We start from the raw sequence: 18,988 nt of genomic DNA, 5'->3' as shown, positions 1-18,988 counted from the left end.
CTGTTAGCATTCAGCTTTCAGCATTCCCACGCAATTTCTCCAGAAATTGCACTTAGTCTAGTTAAACGTGATAATAATGTCATAATTGTATTTTTTTTAAAATCCTGATAATTTAAGTTTGGACTTTCTCAGCATGGTGTAGCAGAAGACCTTTTTTGCCCTATAATTGTATTTATATAAAAAACAAACGAAAAAAAGGTTTCTTCCAATATTACTCTAGTTTTATTCTCTGAACATTACAACCCCCTTTTTTTTCCCACTTTGTACTTTTTCCTGATGATTTATATTCATCACCATCCAATAACGTGGCTCATATTACATTCTCTCATTTCAATGTGAAGTGAAGCCACCCGGTGCTAATTGTATGACTATCTGTGTGCAACACAATGGAGCATCATGATGTGTCCATGGCTCAGAGGACTGACAGAGTCTCTCTTGGCTCTGCACTCCATCTGATCTCGCCGTTATTAGCTGCCCAGTCGTCTTGTTTATTTGGGCTGGGAGGAAATTGGCTGCGCGCTCGCCTGCATGAGCAGACGCTAGTCACAAGTCGCTTTAATTAAGGTGCACTGATATGTGAGCTCTGTATGTGTGTGTGTGCGATGATGATGATGATGATGATGCCTATCGGGCCCACTCCGATGAGACCACGCCTGAAAACACAGTGAGTCGTCTTTGCAAAGCACTCAAGCAATTGAGATGCAAGGCTAGACTAGCAGCGTGTGTTCAAGAGGATATAAACACTCATCAATAAAACAAATGACGATGATAGATGGGTGACTCACAAATAGTCCAATGGGAATCCGAGTGTACATTCAATTTCGTTTCACTGTGTGTATATATATACTTTTTATATCTACCATACAGCACTGAGTCTGAGTACTTTTGCCACATGGGATTTTAATATAGTACCTCATGTCGACTGTATGCAAAATGTCTTAAAAAGCTGTGGACCTGGCCTATGATGTCGCCTCGCTTACTTACGACCCGTACCCGGGATTGACTTGCCCGTTTAACTCAAGGTGACACAATGGAGGCTCTCCAGTGAAGTCATGGAGACATGCAGTGGAAGATGACACCACAGGTGGACTGGCCTCGGGTTCGCTAACTTCACCTGACGCCACGCATATGCCATTTAATGAATACCCTGAACAAGAGAGGACACACTGCGACTGGTAAGACTTGACAACATCCTTCTAATCTATGACCGCAAACAGATTGCAAGTTTAATATAGATGTTAGAGTAGCAAATGGTTTCAGGTTATTTACTTATTTACCTGTATTTATGTGCTATTGTGTTTTCTGATAAATCTTAGCATACCAACTAGTAGTATGTTAGCACTTTATCGATAACGTCAAAGTAGTACAGCTTAAGTAGTGTAGTAGTGGAGCTAGTATAGTAGAGCCGCAACTTTTGATACGATAGCGTAATTACTAGGGCTGGGAATCTTTGACTGTCTCACGATTCGATTCGATTACGATTTTTGGGTCTACGATTCGATTCAGAATCGATTTTCGATTCTCGATTTAAACGATTTTTGATTTAAAATTATTTGATTGACAAATTATTTCTGCTTCAATTTACAGATATGCACAACATTGCCATGATGTACTCCAGTCTGCTTTGCAAGACAAAATGACAAATAGAGACATTAGTGTCTTTTTTTTTGTTTTTTTTTGTTTAAACATTTATTCATTTTGTATTGTAAGTGCCTTTTTCCACAAAAACAGCATGTGGGCTACAACTGCCTTTTCCCCTTCTTCTTCATTTATAATTTAAATAAAATCGATTTTTGGATATTAATATCGATTTGATTCGATTAATAAATGAGAATCTCGATTCTTTTATGAATCGATTTTTTTTGGCACACCCCTAATAATTACTACATAAACAAATTTAGGCGCTAGCATAGCAAATGGTTGCATGTTAGCATTTTATCCCCATGGTGCCCGTATCCCACTGTAGGGCAAATGTTTGCGAATGTTCTCTAAACATTCTCTAAACAGTTTTAATGGTTCTCTAACAGTTTTCATTTTTTTTTCTTGTTGGAAGGAAGTTTTGAACATGTTCAAAATAGTTTGTGTTTTTTTGCGAGAAGAAAAAAAACATTTAAACTGTTTAGCGAGCCGTTAAAATTGTTCAGAGAATGTTTAGGAAAAGTTGCAAGCTTGAGCGAACCCTAGCGTGAAACCAACGTTTGCTAATGTTGCAAATGTTTGCCCCTCAGGCTTAATTAGTATTTCACATATCTACATTTATTTGTTTATATTTGGCATTTTGTCCTTCTGGTAGCAGCTGCTACATTGTTGGATTTCAATGTAACACGTGTTAACATGTTAGTTTTTTTTTATCTATGCTTTCAACATTGACACTGCGAGCTGTGAGCATTTCCCTTCCTTTTTGTGTCTTTGTACAAGTAGCAACAGGTAAACGGTTAGCATTTTTATCTTCCAAATTGGATATGGTAAATGTTAGCATGATAGCAATTTAGCAAGCATGTAACCTTGTAAAAGGCAACTTATGATCCAAATGAACATGATCTTGTCTCTTTCAGCTTTGTGCAAGCATCAGAAAGGAACATGGTGAGGTCTTCTTTTGGCTTTAATCACAATATCTTGGGTGTGAGGCATTCAATCAGAAGCAAATAGACATCTCTTCACACTGGCCGCCGTGTGTAATGAAGTGAGAAAAGGTCAATGACTTTCCCTCGAAGAGCAGATAATACATTTAATGAGCTTATTATTATCGCTTCCTGCACGAGCACCTGAAAAGCGCTTAGCATTTATCGTTGCATTTTCCTGGGAGAAAAAAATACTTCATTTGACACCTTTCATGGCTTTAATCATTTTGTCATGGCCACACATATGTGATAAACACAATGCTATTATTTTACAGTGCATGTATCTTTAAACACAGTTAAGAAAAAGATAAATGAAGACGCTGAACCACTTCAGTTTGTATTAGAGAAGAAATATAACAAAGAAGAATAATGATAAGGATTTAGCTATTTTAAATTTAATTTATTCTACAATATAAAACTTGTCACATATTGGCCTACTAGAACGATGTTAGCCAAGCAACTGTTAACTTTTTCAAACTGTACCCTCGATTGATTTCCAAAATAGAACATGACATAACTTCATTTCACTTTTGATATGCTAGCTGTTAGCATGATAACTGATAGCATCTTATCTTTTTTTTTTTCCCGCTCCGAGTTAGGCTTTCATCTAGAACCTGAATCCCATAACTACATTAGGCTTTGTTAGCATGCTAGAAAGAATAATTAGCTATATTCAACTGGAATTAAAGGCGAAGCAAATTTTTCAGAACCAAGCGAGGAGCTTGGTGCTTCATTTTGTTTGTGTTATGGCTAAATGAATCATTTACATGTCAATTTTAAGAAGAGATAATTGAATTTATTTCATCTCTGCAGGCGTATCGAGGCAGCGTCCGACCATTTGTCAACTTTGACGCCAAACACGATGCTGATATCCTCCACCGAGCCATGAAAGGACTCGGTATGTGCTCAAATCTTACACTCTGCTTATCTGCCATTCTCAACATCAGTATTCATGCCCAATGTTTTTTTTTTTTTCTTTTTTAAAGTTTCATTTTTAAACAAGCATCTGTGTTTAAAATGTTGGACAAATCTATGTGTAAATATCCTATTTGAAGAGTATTGTCTCAAAGGCACTCGTCTAATTGCTCTTCCCACTTAGCGCACGGTTATTTTTAGCTTTAGCATGCTGCAGCTGTCAGTGGTCGGCAATAAAGGATCCTTGGAAAACTCTTTTCATTTATAAAGCTAAAAGATGTTTTAAATCAAATAAAACTGTATGAATTCATTCTTATGAGCTGTTTGGGAGCCATGAAAATGTTGGTGTTTACCTAATGGCAAGTTACACTTTAGCAAATTTCAGAATGGCACCTTTTCAGCAGATAGCGAAAGATTTACTCCGTTGTTGGTTGGTTAAAATAATGGACTGCAAGTGATGTTTTCAAAAACAAAACGGTAAATGGCACTTAATTTATATAGCACTTTTCCACCTTACAAGGCCCTCAAAGCGCTTTACATTTTGACTACCCATTCATGACGCAGCATCAGCAGCAATTGAGGGTTCAGTATCAGTACAGTAACACTGTATCCGTATTAACGTATAAGAGAATAAAAAAAGAAAGAAATATGGACCAACTTACAACAAAGAATAGCTTTATTAACTTTAACAGAAAAGATTTAAAGTGCATCTGAAATTCAAAAATAAAATTAAATCCTTAATTAAACTATAAACATTTTTTGACTAACCACGTCAAACCATATGATATGGAAAAATAAAATTACATAAAATCAATAAATAATAATGCATTCAAACTGATCACCAACATTAACTCAGGAGCACAATATTAAAAAACAAACAAAAAAACTTTAACCTGTAAAACAAAAATATAAAATAATTTTTTATATATTTTTAATTTTTTTTTATTTTTATTTGCTGTGTGCAAAGCACGCATGCTCAGTGCAAACAAAACCCCTACACCACCGAGTGAATGCTCCCTGCGCACACTCTGCCAATAATGAGAGCGCCACTGCCCCCTAATGTAGTGGAGGTGCAATTGCAGTTAATTCTAGGACAGTAAAAAATAAAAAATAAAAATAAAAATAAATAAATAAAAAGCATGTTCCCCGAGGTCAAACGCCCCCCTCAATGGAGCCTCGCGCCCCCTTGGAGGGCCTGCCCCACTATTTGAGAAGCACTGCTATACAGTAAAAACTACAGTGAATTTATACACGTGACATTTATGCTTGGTGGTATGTTGTAATATTTTTCTAATCTTAAAAAAAAATGTTCATTACCTCAATGAAGATTGGAAAACACTGGCTTATTGATCCCATTTTGATTTCACAATGCCACTAATCCTCAAATCCTACTGTGCTCTTCTGTTTGTTTTTTTGTTTTTATTTTACTGATTAATGATGCCGATGATAACTCTGTTATAATCTCTTACATTTGACCCTTTTCCAATGAGTCAGCCTGACTTTCGCTCTTTAGCCCGGGATTAGTGTCCGTTCTTCCACATTGACCCCTGTCGCTCTTCGGTTTGTTTATCCTTCTGAGGTCTTTTCACTCTCTCTCTCCCTTGGGGCATTGTTGACTTTCACAAGCCATCGATTATTAAATCAACAACTTTGCCCGTCCTCCTATCAGAACTTGATCCCCTTCTTCTGACCTTATGAGTCATTTGTCCTACAGGGACGGATGAAGACGTGGTCCTCATGTTGCTGGCGGCACGCAGCAACGATCAGCGGCAGCAAATAAAGGAGGCGTACAAAACGGCCTACGGAAAGGTGAGGCCGGACAACAGATATCCGAGTAGTGAGAGTCTGGTTGGGAGAAGGTGTTTAATTCTACAGTTTTCAAATGATATCACTAAGGCTAAGAAATGAAGAAGAGAAACTGTTGAATGTCCATCCATCCATTTTCTTAACTGCTTACTCCTGACCAGGGTCGCGGGTTTCGGGCAGTAGGCGGGGGACACCCTGAACTGGTTGCCCTGTTGGGAATAAATTCTTGTTATTTCATTGAATAAATATTAGAATTTTGTTTCTTAAAAACTAGTGAATTAAACATTTCAAAAATATTTGGGTAAAAAAATAACCACATTTGTGTTATTTAAAAAAATAAAATAAAATAAAATAAAATAAAATAAATGTAAAAAAAATAGGGACCGATCCATTATTTGGGTCATCAAATGGGGACATTTTTGTATAAACTAGTGTTGTTCCGATACCGTTTTTTGGCCCCCGATACCGATTCCAATACCCAGCTTTGCAGTATTGGCCGATACCGATACCATACCGATACTTAAGTTTTTTTTTTCCTCAACATGAAAAAGCTGTCCTGCCATTGGTTCAGAGCATTTAAGGACCAATCGGATATCTTAGATCAGCATGCAGTGAACATGTCACATATCAGTGAATGTCGTGCACGAGCAAGACACAAGATGCTGCATCCAAAATCCTATATTAGCATTGGAATTAATGGTATCGGCATGTTACTTGTGAGTACTCACCGATACCGATACCACTGTTTTAATGCAGTATCGGCACCTCTGCCGATACCAGTATCGGTATTGGAACAACACTAGTATAAACCAAAAAAGCTATTTAAAAAAAAAAAGGGTCATTTTGTTACAAACAACCCTAAATAAATAAATAAATACCATAAATAAATAAATTGTCTCATTTTGTATTTAAAAACAAAACAAAAAAAACAACTAAAACCAAAGTTGGTTCGTTACAAACAACTCCAAAAATTGGTTTGTTTTGTACTAAACAATAACAACAAAAAATCTTTTTTGTCGTTTTGTATAAAACAACCTAAAAATTTGGATTGTTTTGTATGAAACGACTTTAAAAAAAAAAATAAAAAAAAGAAGTGTTAAAAATTGTGTCGGTTTGTACTGTAAAAAACAAACAAACAAAAATTGGCTCATTAGTATTTATTAAAAAAATTTTTAAAGGTCACTTTGTCCAAAACAATACAGAAAATTGGGTTGTTGTGTATAAAGCAAATAAAAAAAATCTGGGTCATTTTGTAACCAACCACCAAAAAAAAAAAAAAAACTTTTGTACTGATCAGATGACCCCCCCCCCCCCCCCCACCCCCTCACTGTAAAAAAAAAAAAAAAAAAAGGTTGTTTTGTTTTAAACAGGTTGTTCATTTTGCACAGAACAACTTAAAAAGTTGGGTCACATTGACACAAGTAGTGGATCGGTCCATTCCAACTGTTTTTAGAGTGAATGTTCCAAGTTGCTGTGCATAATGTTGCACAGACTAGTGTTGGCTTAAACCTTTTTTATTTTTTTTTATTTAAATCCAGTACATTCCATTAATTAGGTTCAGTTCAATTTAATTGTTGAGATTGTCATGCATACATAAAACGTTTTAACAACACAAAGAAAGAAAAACATTTACACTTGGTTTCTAATAAGCCTTCATTATTTCAGCACGTCACATTGCCTAGACAACGGGTTCAGGCCTCGTTAGTTTTCCTTCACCAAGTCGGTGACATTCCAAATGAAACGCAATACAGTTCAATACAAATGCGGTTATTAGCGAGAGCAAACATCATCAATCGTTGGTCTCCCGCAGGATCTGCTCAGCGCCCTCAAGTCGGAGCTGGGAGGTCTGTTTGAGAGTCTCATCGTGGCCCTGATGACTCCGCCCGTCTTGTACGATGCCACGCTGCTGCACAGGGCCGTCAAGGTAACTCCCGACACTTTCGTCAGGGTAAAACAATTTTGCAATTGTTAACCGATGACATACAAGTAACCAAAATGACCCCTAAAATAAATGAATCGAAGACTATAAGGCTGATGGATATGTCACAAGTTTGCAATGAAAAAGAATGGTATAAATCTGATTGGGTAGTGGCAATGAACAATAATAATAACAATTTAAGCTCACGTGTCAAAAAGTTGCATATCTACCTCTGCCAAATATTTAAAAAAAAAAAAAAGGTTAAGAGTCGTTAGGTGGTTTGTTTGTTTAATATCATAATTTTTTCATTTGTTTTACTTTCATCATGTTTTTGTAAAACCTCCCAAAATTGTTAATTACAAAAAATTAAAGCATGTCGCACACTTGCCTCCTCCAAGCATTAATTCAATTGATTTTTTTTGGATTGCCGTTAGTTGGTTTGTTTTTTTCGGTTGATGTCATTGATTATTTTGTTTTTATATTGCTCCCGAAGAGCTCCCAGTATTTAAAAAAAAAAAAAAAAAAAAAAAAAAAAAAAAAAAAAGTTAAAGCTAATATAAGTCATAGCTAAGATGTAACAGTGTAACATTTTAGAATTATTCGACTTTTGCGATGGGCTACGCTAGTGTGTTGTTTAAAAAATAATAGCGCTATTCTTAGCAAAACAAATGTAACGTTTGTTTAAACGAATCAAAAATTGCGTGTTATAAGCACAGTGACGTTCACGTACTTCATCACTGATTATCCATTACAAATAAATGCAGTGCATGTGACCATCTGTCTTAGGAAATTTAAAAAAACAACAACACTTCAACGCTTGTCAAAAGCCTTTCAAAAAATGCTGCACTAATGATGGTGAAATGCATAATAATAGCAGGACTGTCGCATCTGAGTCTGGTATTTACGCCTAATGAAACTTGTGAGTGACAAGTGGGAATATGCACACTTTGAGACGCGTGGTTAATGGCTGACGGCTATTCGGAGTCAAAAGCAGCAATTGAAAATGAGCAGTCTGCAGACTTAGCATTCTTTCAAAGCCGCAAGAGTGACTCACCCAAACTTTTTTTTTTTTTGAAGGCGGCATCAAGCTCAAACGTGTAACTAACTGGACTATACTGTACTATACTACAGTATACTCTACTAGGCTATGCTACTATGCTATGCTCTACCATGCCGTGCTATACTTGACTGTGCTGTGCTATGCGATGCTATACTATACTAGTCTATGCTATGCTATACGACGCGATGCTATGCTATACTATAGTACTATGCGATGCTATACTATGCTAGTTAACTCATTTGCTCCGTATAAATGCATTCTATTTTAAATATTACCATGTTCCCAAAGACATATTTACACGTTTTTAGGGCTTTTTTTTTTTTTTTTTTTTTTTTTTAACGCTACAGCATACAAACAGCATACATGCTTTGATGCAGCCTCTGAACTGAAGAGAATGGTTGAAGCAATGATAGTTATTACAAAAACGGCCAACAGGTGGCAGCAGAGTATAAGAGATCAACCAGGGCCATGTTACAAAAAGCTCTTTTACCCACAGTTACCAGGGATTACACCGGTTGCATGTGCGGTGCGGCTGCGGTGCAGTGCGTCTTGACTGCGTGCTCCGGACGCATCAATTTTTTGGTCAACCACAAAACACACAGAAAGTTTGTGCTCAACAGAGAAGCAGAAAGAGAGGTGGACCTTTATTATTTTGTGGCTTTCCACCTCCAATATAAATCTCTCCTCGTCCATGTTCGCTGGTGTCTAAACCGTGAATGAGCACCTCGCTCGTTAACTCCAGGCCCACATCACGTTTTGCTGACATGCTTGCGAAATAGAAGCTGGCGAGTGTTTTATTCTGAAAGGTAACCGGAAATTTATTCTTCCTGTCCCGCTCGATGTGTTTTGTGCTAGCTTGCCATTTGCCGGAGGCCGACGGATGCAGCAAAAATAGAAAATAGGTCTATCCGTGCGGAAGGGCTGCGGCACGACGCAGTTGAGACGCAGTCGACGCGCAACGCACACGCAAGCGGTGTAAATTGCACCATTCGAATGAATGGAATCTAATTGGTTGTGTCGCCGGAACGCACTGCAGCCGCACCGCAGCTGCATCCAGTGTAAATCCCGGGTTATAAACAGATGTGTGAATAATGATGAAACTTAGCTATATTCTAATGCTAATTGCTGCAAAACAATGAAAGAAGAGACGCTACTCTTTCTTTTGGTCGGTCCCATCATCAATGTTTTTTTTTTATAGCAATAGAACACAATATTCTGTGGGTCTTGTAAAATCAGTCAAAATCCAGGAAAACAACCGGGGCCGAAGGGTGTTGCTTCAGCGAAAATGACTGGCAGTGAATGAGTTAAGTTATATTATGCTGTTGCATGCTATGCTATACTTTACTGTGCTGGGGGAAATATTCGGTTTTAAAAATACCTTGCTGCGACCGTCCTGACCCAGAGTTGCAAAACTGAAATTACTTTGCGGCCCATTAGGTGGCGCTTGGGCTGCGGCCCAATGGTTAAGAATCACTGTGCTATGCTATGCTATGCTATGCTATGCTATGCTATGCTATGCTAGGGCTGAACAATTTAGTCAAGTCCATCCATCCATCCATCCATTTTCTTGACCGCTTATTCCTCACAAGGGTCGCGGGGGCTGCTGGCGCCTATCTCAGCTGGCTCTGGGCAGTAGGCGGGGGACACCCTGGACTGGTTGCCAGCCAATCGCAGGGCACACAGAGACGAACAACCATCCACACTCACACGGACACCTAGGGACAATTCGGAGCACCCAATTAACCTGCCAAGCATGTCTTTGGAATGTGGGAGGAGACCGGAGTACCCGGAGAAGACCCACGCGGGCACGGGGAGAACATGCAAACTCCACCCAGGAAGGTCCGAGCCTGGACTCGAACCGGAGACCTCAGAACTGGGAAGCGGACGTGCTAACCACTCGACTACCGTGCCGCCCTTTAGTCAAGTCATCTTTATTTATTATATTTTAACATGTATAAATAATAAATATACTATCTTTTTAGTAGATTACAAATTAAATTATTGCTTGTATTTAACATCCATGGGAAGAGGACATTAAAAAAATCATCACATTGAAAGAAAAAAAAAAATCCAATTATTTCTCAAAATTGTTCAGCCCTTACTAGACCATATTCTGCATACTTTCTACACGGATGTGCATCTCTACGGCTCATCGAGCAGCCACATGACATCATAACAAAGGCTTTGTGCAGCCAGCATTGAGACGCGCGTCAATCGAGTTAATTCAACATACAAAAGCCGCAATTGAGGGTGTTCCGGGTCGCCGTGGCAACTCGGCTCACTCGCGTCAGACGGGGGAAATTTGAGATGGCAAATTTATTATCATCTTTTTGTTCTCATAATGCCGGAGCCATAAAAACCACGGTGCTAGCTTCTTCTTGACGATTCTTTCTTCTTCTTTCGCCGCAGGGCGTCGGCACTGATGACGACGTGCTGATCGAGATCTTGGCCTCCAGAAGCGGCCCGCGCCTTCGAGACGTCGTTAAGGTCTATAAGAAAGGTGAGCCGGTCGATAAAGTGTGCTTTTTCCCGCCGTTAGCGGTGAATTGGTTTGCCGCTGTGATAAAAACTTACACTTCTATGTACAGAAAAAGACTAGTCAAACAGTATGTATTGATTTACAGTATGTAACCGTGAAAGCGAATTAGAACTCTGTGTCAGCGCAGTTAAATGGATTTATTGATCACGTTAGTTTTGAGGCTTCCTTCATTCTGGCCCGAGGCATAATACTCTACAATATCAACACAAACCACCAAAAACAGAATGTGATAAGAATAAATTCCAAATTCTTCCTGCCACAAAGAACGAAAATCTGGGAGTAAATTATCATAAATAAATGAGTTTGAAATTGCCTATCAGATGCCACAGGACGGCAGCAAATCAACTTTTGTTGTCTCGATTAAAGCTCCTCAACTCACTCATGGCAATAAAGTAAGATGTAAAATACAAAATGTGATTGTTATTGTTTTTGTTTTAAGGAATATTAGGATTAAAGGAAAAATATGAGGAAAAATGGTAAAAAATAAATAAATAAATAAATAAACAAACAAATAAATAAATAAATAAATAAAAAATGGTGAGAAGAATAAAATTGTAATACTGTCCAAGAAATAATTTCTAGTGGCAAAAATTTGAGAAAATAACTAAGGAAAATGAAATCTTGTCATATTGCTAGCAAACAAAAGCAAATTGTGAGAAAAGTTTAAAAAGTTATAGTTACAATGTCATGTGCGAAAACACAAACACAGACAACCTCAGACATTACATTGAAAATAAAAACAATAAAAATCTTGCAATGTTACAACAATAAAAACTTAAATTATATGAACTCAGCTACACTATTTCTCATTTCATTTCTGCTTTTTCTTCTTTCTGGACAAAGGAGAAAAAATTATGACAAAAAATAATCCGAAAAATATAGGAGAAAAAAAGTTTGACTATAATGACAGTAACATAAAAATAACAATTCTGAACAAGAAAAACATATGAGCGGGGACCAAAAAAAACAACAACACAAAAATACCGGGGAAAAAGGTTGTAATGTTCCAACAATAATGTGTAAATATTCTCAGAATCAAGTTGTTTTCTTTTTATTTTTTATCTTGCAGAGTTTGGCAGTAATCTAGAGAAGGACATCTGCAGTGACACATCGGGATACTACCAGAGGCTGCTGGTCATCCTCCTGCAGGTAACGTCTGTTACGTCACATGGAAAGAAAATTACATTCAAATTTTCATACATTTGCTCATAATGTTTTGTATTATAAATTCCGTCTTGTCATATTATGACATTCTAAGTAAAATTTTGTCTTTGTCCAAGTTAGGTAAGGATTTTTTTTCCTTGTAAAATGATCACACTGCTGAGGTCAAATATTTAAAATTACTTTTTCCATAATATTCTTGCTTTAAGGAATATTACGCCACATTTAAAAGAAAATATAATATAGTCTACACCGGGTACCACATTAAATAAAAATTCAATGAAATTGAAAATGAATTAAGAAAAAAAAAATAAAAAAATTGCAATGTTATAACAATGAAGTTGTCATGTGAAGCAGAGAATAAAGTTACTGTGTTTAAAAACGTTTAATTGATTCATATTTTTCATAGTATAATTATCAGTATTGGAACAATAAAGTTGTAATAGAAAAGTTTTAATATTGTGGTCAGCAAAAAAATAAATAATCATCAATTCATATTCAGATCCAATTTAATTAAATTTTAATACAATTAAATGTCAAATAAAATGAAAATCAAATAAAGAAATTTTTGTAAAAAAAAAAAAAAAAATCCAGTTGTAATTTTGCAACAAAAAGTCATTATAACAATCAAATTATTATTCAATTCATATTTTTTATATATATATTCTTTTATATTATTTTCATATATTTTACAATATTATGATGCTACTTGCTCTTTCTGCGGTTGTGTGGCGAAGGGAAGCAGGGAGGAGGCAGTCGACGAGGCAAACATTGCTGAGGATGCAAAGGTAGGAATCATAAAATGATCATGTACTGTATTGCCTACACACGCACACGCACACACACGCACACACATTGAGTACACAAACAGTGGTGCTTATGTATGAGGTGTTGCTGGCAGGCGCGCACAAGCACGGCCTCCTGGGAAATGTTCTTGTGTGCTTGGGAACATCCACACTGCAGAAATTGTCTTTTCTTGCCACCGTGGACCGAAAATGTCATGAGAAAAGACATTTTGTGCTTGCTTAATTGATACGTATTAAGTCAAGATCTGAAATATGAATATGCGATACTTTAAGAATGATCTCGCAAGTGAATCACGTCAGTACGTTTGATCATAATGTGAATCATTGTAGACTTGCAAATTTTGACAAGTTTATTGGGGCATGGAAGGCCTCCGAAAAAAGGAGATGAAATTTGTGGAAAGAATTCTGATGAGCAGAAAATGCAACAGCTGCCGCTCGGGCATGAATAACTCACAAGTTGTAATCATCCGAGATCGTTTGCTGTGACCGCAGGACTTGTACGCCGCCGGCGAGGGCAAATTCGGCACAGATGAGGAAAAATTCATCAACATTCTTGGAAATAGGAGCGCAGAACATCTCCGTAAAGGTGAGAGTAGCTTTAAGGAATTATGAGTTGATGTTTGACTTGACTTTTATGTTTGCTTTTGCCAAATTTAGTTCTAACAATGCTCATATAAAACCAATACAAGTGGCAACTGTGTGTGGTTTGGATATATTTTATCGTTTACATTTTTCAAAATATTTCCAAAATAAAGGTTAAATGTACGAGAATAAAGTCGTAATGTATGATTAAAAAAATGCTGTAATATGACAATAAAATCAAAATATCATAATAAAGTATATGAAATATGAAAAAAAATCCTAGTGAGTACAAAGTCATATTATTTTGAGAAATATGAGCGAGTCATAATAATAAAAATGTAATAATATGAGCGGGAGGAAAAAAGATATTTTTGTGAGAATAAAGTTGTAATATTAAAAGAAAAAAAATCATTAGCATAGAGTTGTATATGAGACTAAAAGAAATTTTTTGATAAATATAAATGGTTAATAATAATAATAATAATAATAATAATAATAATAATAAAACAATCTTCTGAGAAAAAGTGTGGCAATTATGAAGACAAAACATGAAGAAGTAAGAAAGAAAACATGAAGAAGTAAGAAAGAAGAAATATCCATACCATTAGCATGTTCAAGGTTTAGTTCCAATTTTGACCTATAGGGGGCAGTCCATTCTTGCATATCTCCTGATTGATCAGTTCAAAACTGGGCCAACATCCCAGAAAGAGACATTTTATAGATTATTATTTTTTGACTAAACTTGTAACTATAAAGCTCAAAACCACTCCAGGAGAGAGAGAGAGAAAAAAAAAGTTAGTCCACGCTAGTTCCATTCCAGGATCTCGGCTCGCGGTCCCACTATTTAGTGTATTATTATTGTTTTTATCACTTTATTTATTCATTTCCGCCTCCCATTTTTTGGGGCATACTTCCACCATCAACCACTAGATGGCACACTATTTAGTTTGACACAATGCCAGTTAGAAAGAAGAACAAAACAAAACGGGAAGTACTTTCAGTTCAGCCAAGTTTTTGGTGAAGACTATCGAATGTGAATCCTGTTTTTTATGTCTACAGAAAGCGATGGCTGAGATGATAAATTAAGTTTGTACATTTGGGAAAAATCTAAATTTGTTTTAATGTGAAAACAAAGTCTTATGTTTTGTGTTATGTATTTAAATGTGATTGAATCATTAAAAAAAAGTGAAGTATTTGAAAAGGGTCGAGTATTTCGACATGGTGTATTACTGTATTGTAAAAGTGTGTTTGTGTGTGCAGTGTTTGACGCCTACAAGAAGTTGTGCGGTTCCGACATCGAGGCCAGCATTGAAGGCGAGACCACAGGAAATCTGGAGAACTTGCTGCTCGCCGTCGGTACAACATTTGACATCATTCATTAATATTGATGGCCGTTTTCATTATGAACTGTCTAAAAAAAACAAAACAAAAAAACATTTGCTTGCCTCCACAGTGAAATGCACCCGGAGCATTCCGTCATTTTTTGCTGAGTCGCTGTACAGCTCAATGAGGGTGCGTGTGCTTTACATGACGTCATCGCTGTTCTTTTTGTTTGTTTTTCTCATAATAATAATAATAACAATAACAACAATGATAATAATAATAATAATAATAATAACAATAATAATAACAACAACAATAACATATTGGCATCTTAATCAATATACATCTTCATTCAGTCACAGCCATTTTCACTGAAGAATCCCCTTCGCTCCCTGCTGTTTTACTGGATTTTGACTGATTTTGCAAGGCTCACAGAATATTGTGTTCTATTGCTATAAAAACATGGAACCTACCAAAAGAAACATTAGATTGTCTCTTCTTTCACCAGGAAAATAAAAGTATATTTGTATATATTTCCTTTTTGTAGCAATTAGCATGAGCATTAGGGCTGGGTATTGCCGCCAACCTCACTATACGATACGTATCACGATACAGGGGTCACGATACGATACGTATCGCGATACATATGTATCCCAATACTTGGTCTTCAAGGCGATACGTATCCCGATATATTACATTAATTTACTTGCATTTTATAATAACAATCATATGTATACCTAAAAGATATGTTTGTTATGCTGACTGACAAAAATGTTTTTGCAGCAGCATGCCCGGTCTAAATGTGTACGCACTGCAGAGCAATGAGCAGCTGTCACAGACACACCTGGAAAATTTATTAATAGGTATGAGCCGATATGAGCAAAAGTATCAAAGTATTAAAATTACAGCTCTAAAATGTGCTTATTTAAAATATTAAAATCAGGAAAATAAGGGAAATAAAATCAGCATTTTTTTCATGTAACACATTCTATTTCGTTTTTAAACAAAATACATGAAGATTGGTACATTAAGACACGTGCCATGTTAAGTTTATAAGTAAATAAATGTTGATATTCCTCCTCTGCTTTCATTTTTCTTAGCAAGACACAGTGTCCAATCACTGGTGTGTTATTTTTGCATTAATTGAAGGCAATTAACTTCAAAGACGCTGCTGGTTTTTATTTTTTAGGTACAATGCAAGCTGAAAAGGCAAACGTTAAAGTTAAGGAGCAATATCGATTCTGACGCCTGCGTATCGATACGTGTATTGTAATGAGGCCACAACGATATATTGCCGTCTCGATTTTTTGAGCACACCCCTAATGAGCATAGAGCTAAGTTTCGTCATTATTCACAAATCTTTTGAAAATACTGGGAAAAAGAGCTTGTTACAACATGGCCTTGGCTGATCTCTTACTCTGCTGCCACCTGCCAGCCATTTTTTGTAAGAACAACCATTGCTGTAAGCGACCTCTTCAGGTCTGAAGCTGCATCAAAGCCTTCGTTATGCTCTAGCATTAAAAAATAAATAAATAAATAAAAAAAAAAAGTATAAATATGTTTTTGGGAGTGAAGGAAAAAGTAGTAAACGTATTTATTCGTTTTTGGGTTTGAATGAGTTAAAAATCTCATAAAAACTTCAGGGTCTTCAAAAGTTAAAAACTTAAGTAACATCTCTGAAAATTTAAATACCCAGTAATTAGTTACCTGAAGTTAATACTTAAAATAAAAAAAATATCTATTATTGGCCGTATGATTCTTCAAATTGGCCGATGATGCCGATATTTGTCAAAATGCTCAATATTGGCGCTGTTAATCTGAATCAAAACCTCCCAAATTTCTTCTTTTGTGTGTTTTCTGCAGCGTGCCGGGACGGACGACGACACTCTGATGAGGGTTCTGGTGTCCAGGAGCGAGGAGGACATGTTGGACATTGTCGCTTGTTTCAAGGACAAGTACGGCGACTCGCTCTACAACACCGTTCAGGTTACCCACCGTATGCTTCTTCAACAATTGCTCCAAATAAGTCCAGACTCTTAAATATGTTCATGTCGTATAAACAAGTCCATACATATCCTGTAGATAAGTCCATAAAAGCAGAGTGATGACATAAACATTCCTCCTCAGCAGCTCGGCTCAGCTTTAAGAGTGTGTGCGTGTGTGAGACACTCCGCATAAACACTTTTCCTCTAAGGATGATCTGATTCCTCTCAAACATGGCGGAGCGCCGCCGTAATCCTCTGAGCGGATCATCAATCAGCGCCAGTCGGCACGCTTATCACGTTCTCCCTGGCGCTATTTTGTCCAAGCAGCAAATATATTTATTTGCGGGTGGCAGCATGGCGGATTGTAACGTCTGCCTCACAGTCTCAAATTAGGGTTTCAAGAAAAGATCTTAAAGCCACAGTTAGGGTTTCAAGACCAAGTTTGGGTTTTAAGGATGGGTCAGGGTTTGAGATTTAGGTTTCAAAGTTGTATCACTCAGGTTTGAAATTGGGGTTTCAAGCCTCGGTTAGGGTTTCAAATTCGGCATTCCGTCGTGGAAATTTGGACTGAAATTTAGTTTTGAGGGTCTGTGTATGTGTGTGCAGGAGGACACATCAGGTGCATACCAGAAGTGTTTGCTGTACCTTTGCGGGTCACGAGATTGAGCCGAGCTTCCCGCCAATCGATCTCCATGCCGACAGAAATGTCGCCGCCCACCAGACAACACTTTATTGATTACACGTGATTGATTTGGATATCATGTCTGACTACTTGGGGGGGAATTAAATCAAAGTTTGTTGTGTGTGTATGTGTTTATTTTTTGTGTTAAATATTGTTCGGGTTTGAAATGAGAGTTTTAAGCCTGGGTTGGAGTTTCGAAGGTGTCATGTGAGAGGTTATGGCTTCAAATTAGGGTTTCAAATAGCAAGAATCATTCTAAGTGAGTCACGAAAACAGGAAAATTAGGCTACGAATCTCATTGCCATAAAAAAAAAAAAAAAAAGAATAGCCTTACTACACATGATCATTAAAAAAAAAAAAAAAAAAAACACCACCTGCGTGGTCATTTTTGTGTGTTTTTTTCAAAGCCTTCCTATATGGTCCATTTTGAGGGGAAAAAACACCTTACTATACATGGTCTTTTTATTTTTATTTTTTATAATAAAGAAAAAAAAGTCTCACGATACACGGCCGTTTTAAATAACTGTCTGACTATACATGGTCGTTTTTTTTTTGTTTTTGTTTTTTTTTTTAATGCCTTACTAGACATAAAAAAAAAAAAAGAGAGGCCTTACTATACATGGTCATTAAAAAAAAAAATTCATTGGTCGTTTTTAAAGAAAAAAAAACGGCTTACTATACGTAGTCGTTACTATACATGTTTTTTTTAATTTATTTTTTATTTTTTTTTAAAAACCCCACCTTACTCTACATGGTCGTTTAAAAAAAAAAAAAAAAAAAAAAACCTCACGATACGTGGTCTTTTTTTTTTTTTTTTTAAATAAACGCCTTACTATAAATGGTCGCGTAAAAAAAAAACAAAAAAAAATACTATACATGGTCTTTTTCTTAATGCCTTACTATAAATGTTTTTTTTTTTTTTTTTTTTTATAAATAAATGCCTAACTATACATGGTCGTTTAAAAAAAAAAAAAAAAAAAAAAAAAAACCTTACTATACGTGGTTGTTTTTTTGTTTTTGTTTTTTTAGATAAACATGGTTGTTTTATTAAAGAAAAAAATGCCTTACTATACATTACCGTTTTAAATAAACGCCTTATATAAATAAAATATTGTAATTAATTAATTAATTAAATTAATTAATAAATAATTCTATAAATAAACGCCATGGTCGTTTAAAAAAAAAAACTGACTATACATGGTCATTTAAAAAAAAAAAAAAAGGCCTTGTCGTTTTTAAAGAAAAAAAACGATGTATAACCCTAACCCTAACCCCTAACCCTAACCCCCTAACCCTTACGATACATGGTTGTTGTTTTTTCATGAAAACGTTTTACGATACATGGTTGCTTAAAAAAAAAAAAAAGGTGAGTGTGTTAATAGACCATCCAGGTTTTTTTTTTAGTCTTGTTGTGTGTTAACTTGTTTATTTAGTTTGTGTGAATGAGATGAAATGTGAATATTAGTTACTTTCATTGCTGTGGTTTGAGTTGAGTGAGTTCTTTTATGCCTTGCTAATTTATACAGTGTTTTACCTGGATTTCAATGCACAATTGTAATGTGAAGTTCCTTTTTGATTTTGATTAGGCGA

At 36.1% G+C, this 18,988-nt stretch overlaps 1 protein-coding gene across 1 annotated transcript; it reads left to right on the top strand.

Moving 5' to 3' along the window:
- Nucleotides 1-1,128: 1,128 nt before the first annotated feature.
- On the top strand, nucleotides 1,129-18,097 carry anxa5a (annexin A5a). Its single transcript, XM_077532857.1, has 13 exons — nucleotides 1,129-1,175; nucleotides 2,556-2,583; nucleotides 3,435-3,519; nucleotides 5,251-5,345; nucleotides 7,153-7,266; nucleotides 10,730-10,820; nucleotides 11,929-12,008; nucleotides 12,758-12,808; nucleotides 13,319-13,412; nucleotides 14,669-14,764; nucleotides 14,862-14,920; nucleotides 16,595-16,717; nucleotides 17,323-18,097. Exons 1-13 carry the CDS (start codon nucleotides 1,129-1,131, stop codon nucleotides 17,380-17,382), a joined length of 1,023 nt encoding a protein of 340 aa, XP_077388983.1. The 3' UTR covers nucleotides 17,383-18,097.
- Nucleotides 18,098-18,988: the final 891 nt, after the last annotated feature.

The sequence above is a fragment of the Festucalex cinctus genome, chromosome 9 (genome assembly GCF_051991245.1).
Source record: "Festucalex cinctus isolate MCC-2025b chromosome 9, RoL_Fcin_1.0, whole genome shotgun sequence".
Taxonomy (NCBI): Eukaryota; Metazoa; Chordata; class Actinopteri; order Syngnathiformes; family Syngnathidae; genus Festucalex; species Festucalex cinctus.
This window is presented reverse-complemented; position numbering and strand designations above follow the sequence as displayed.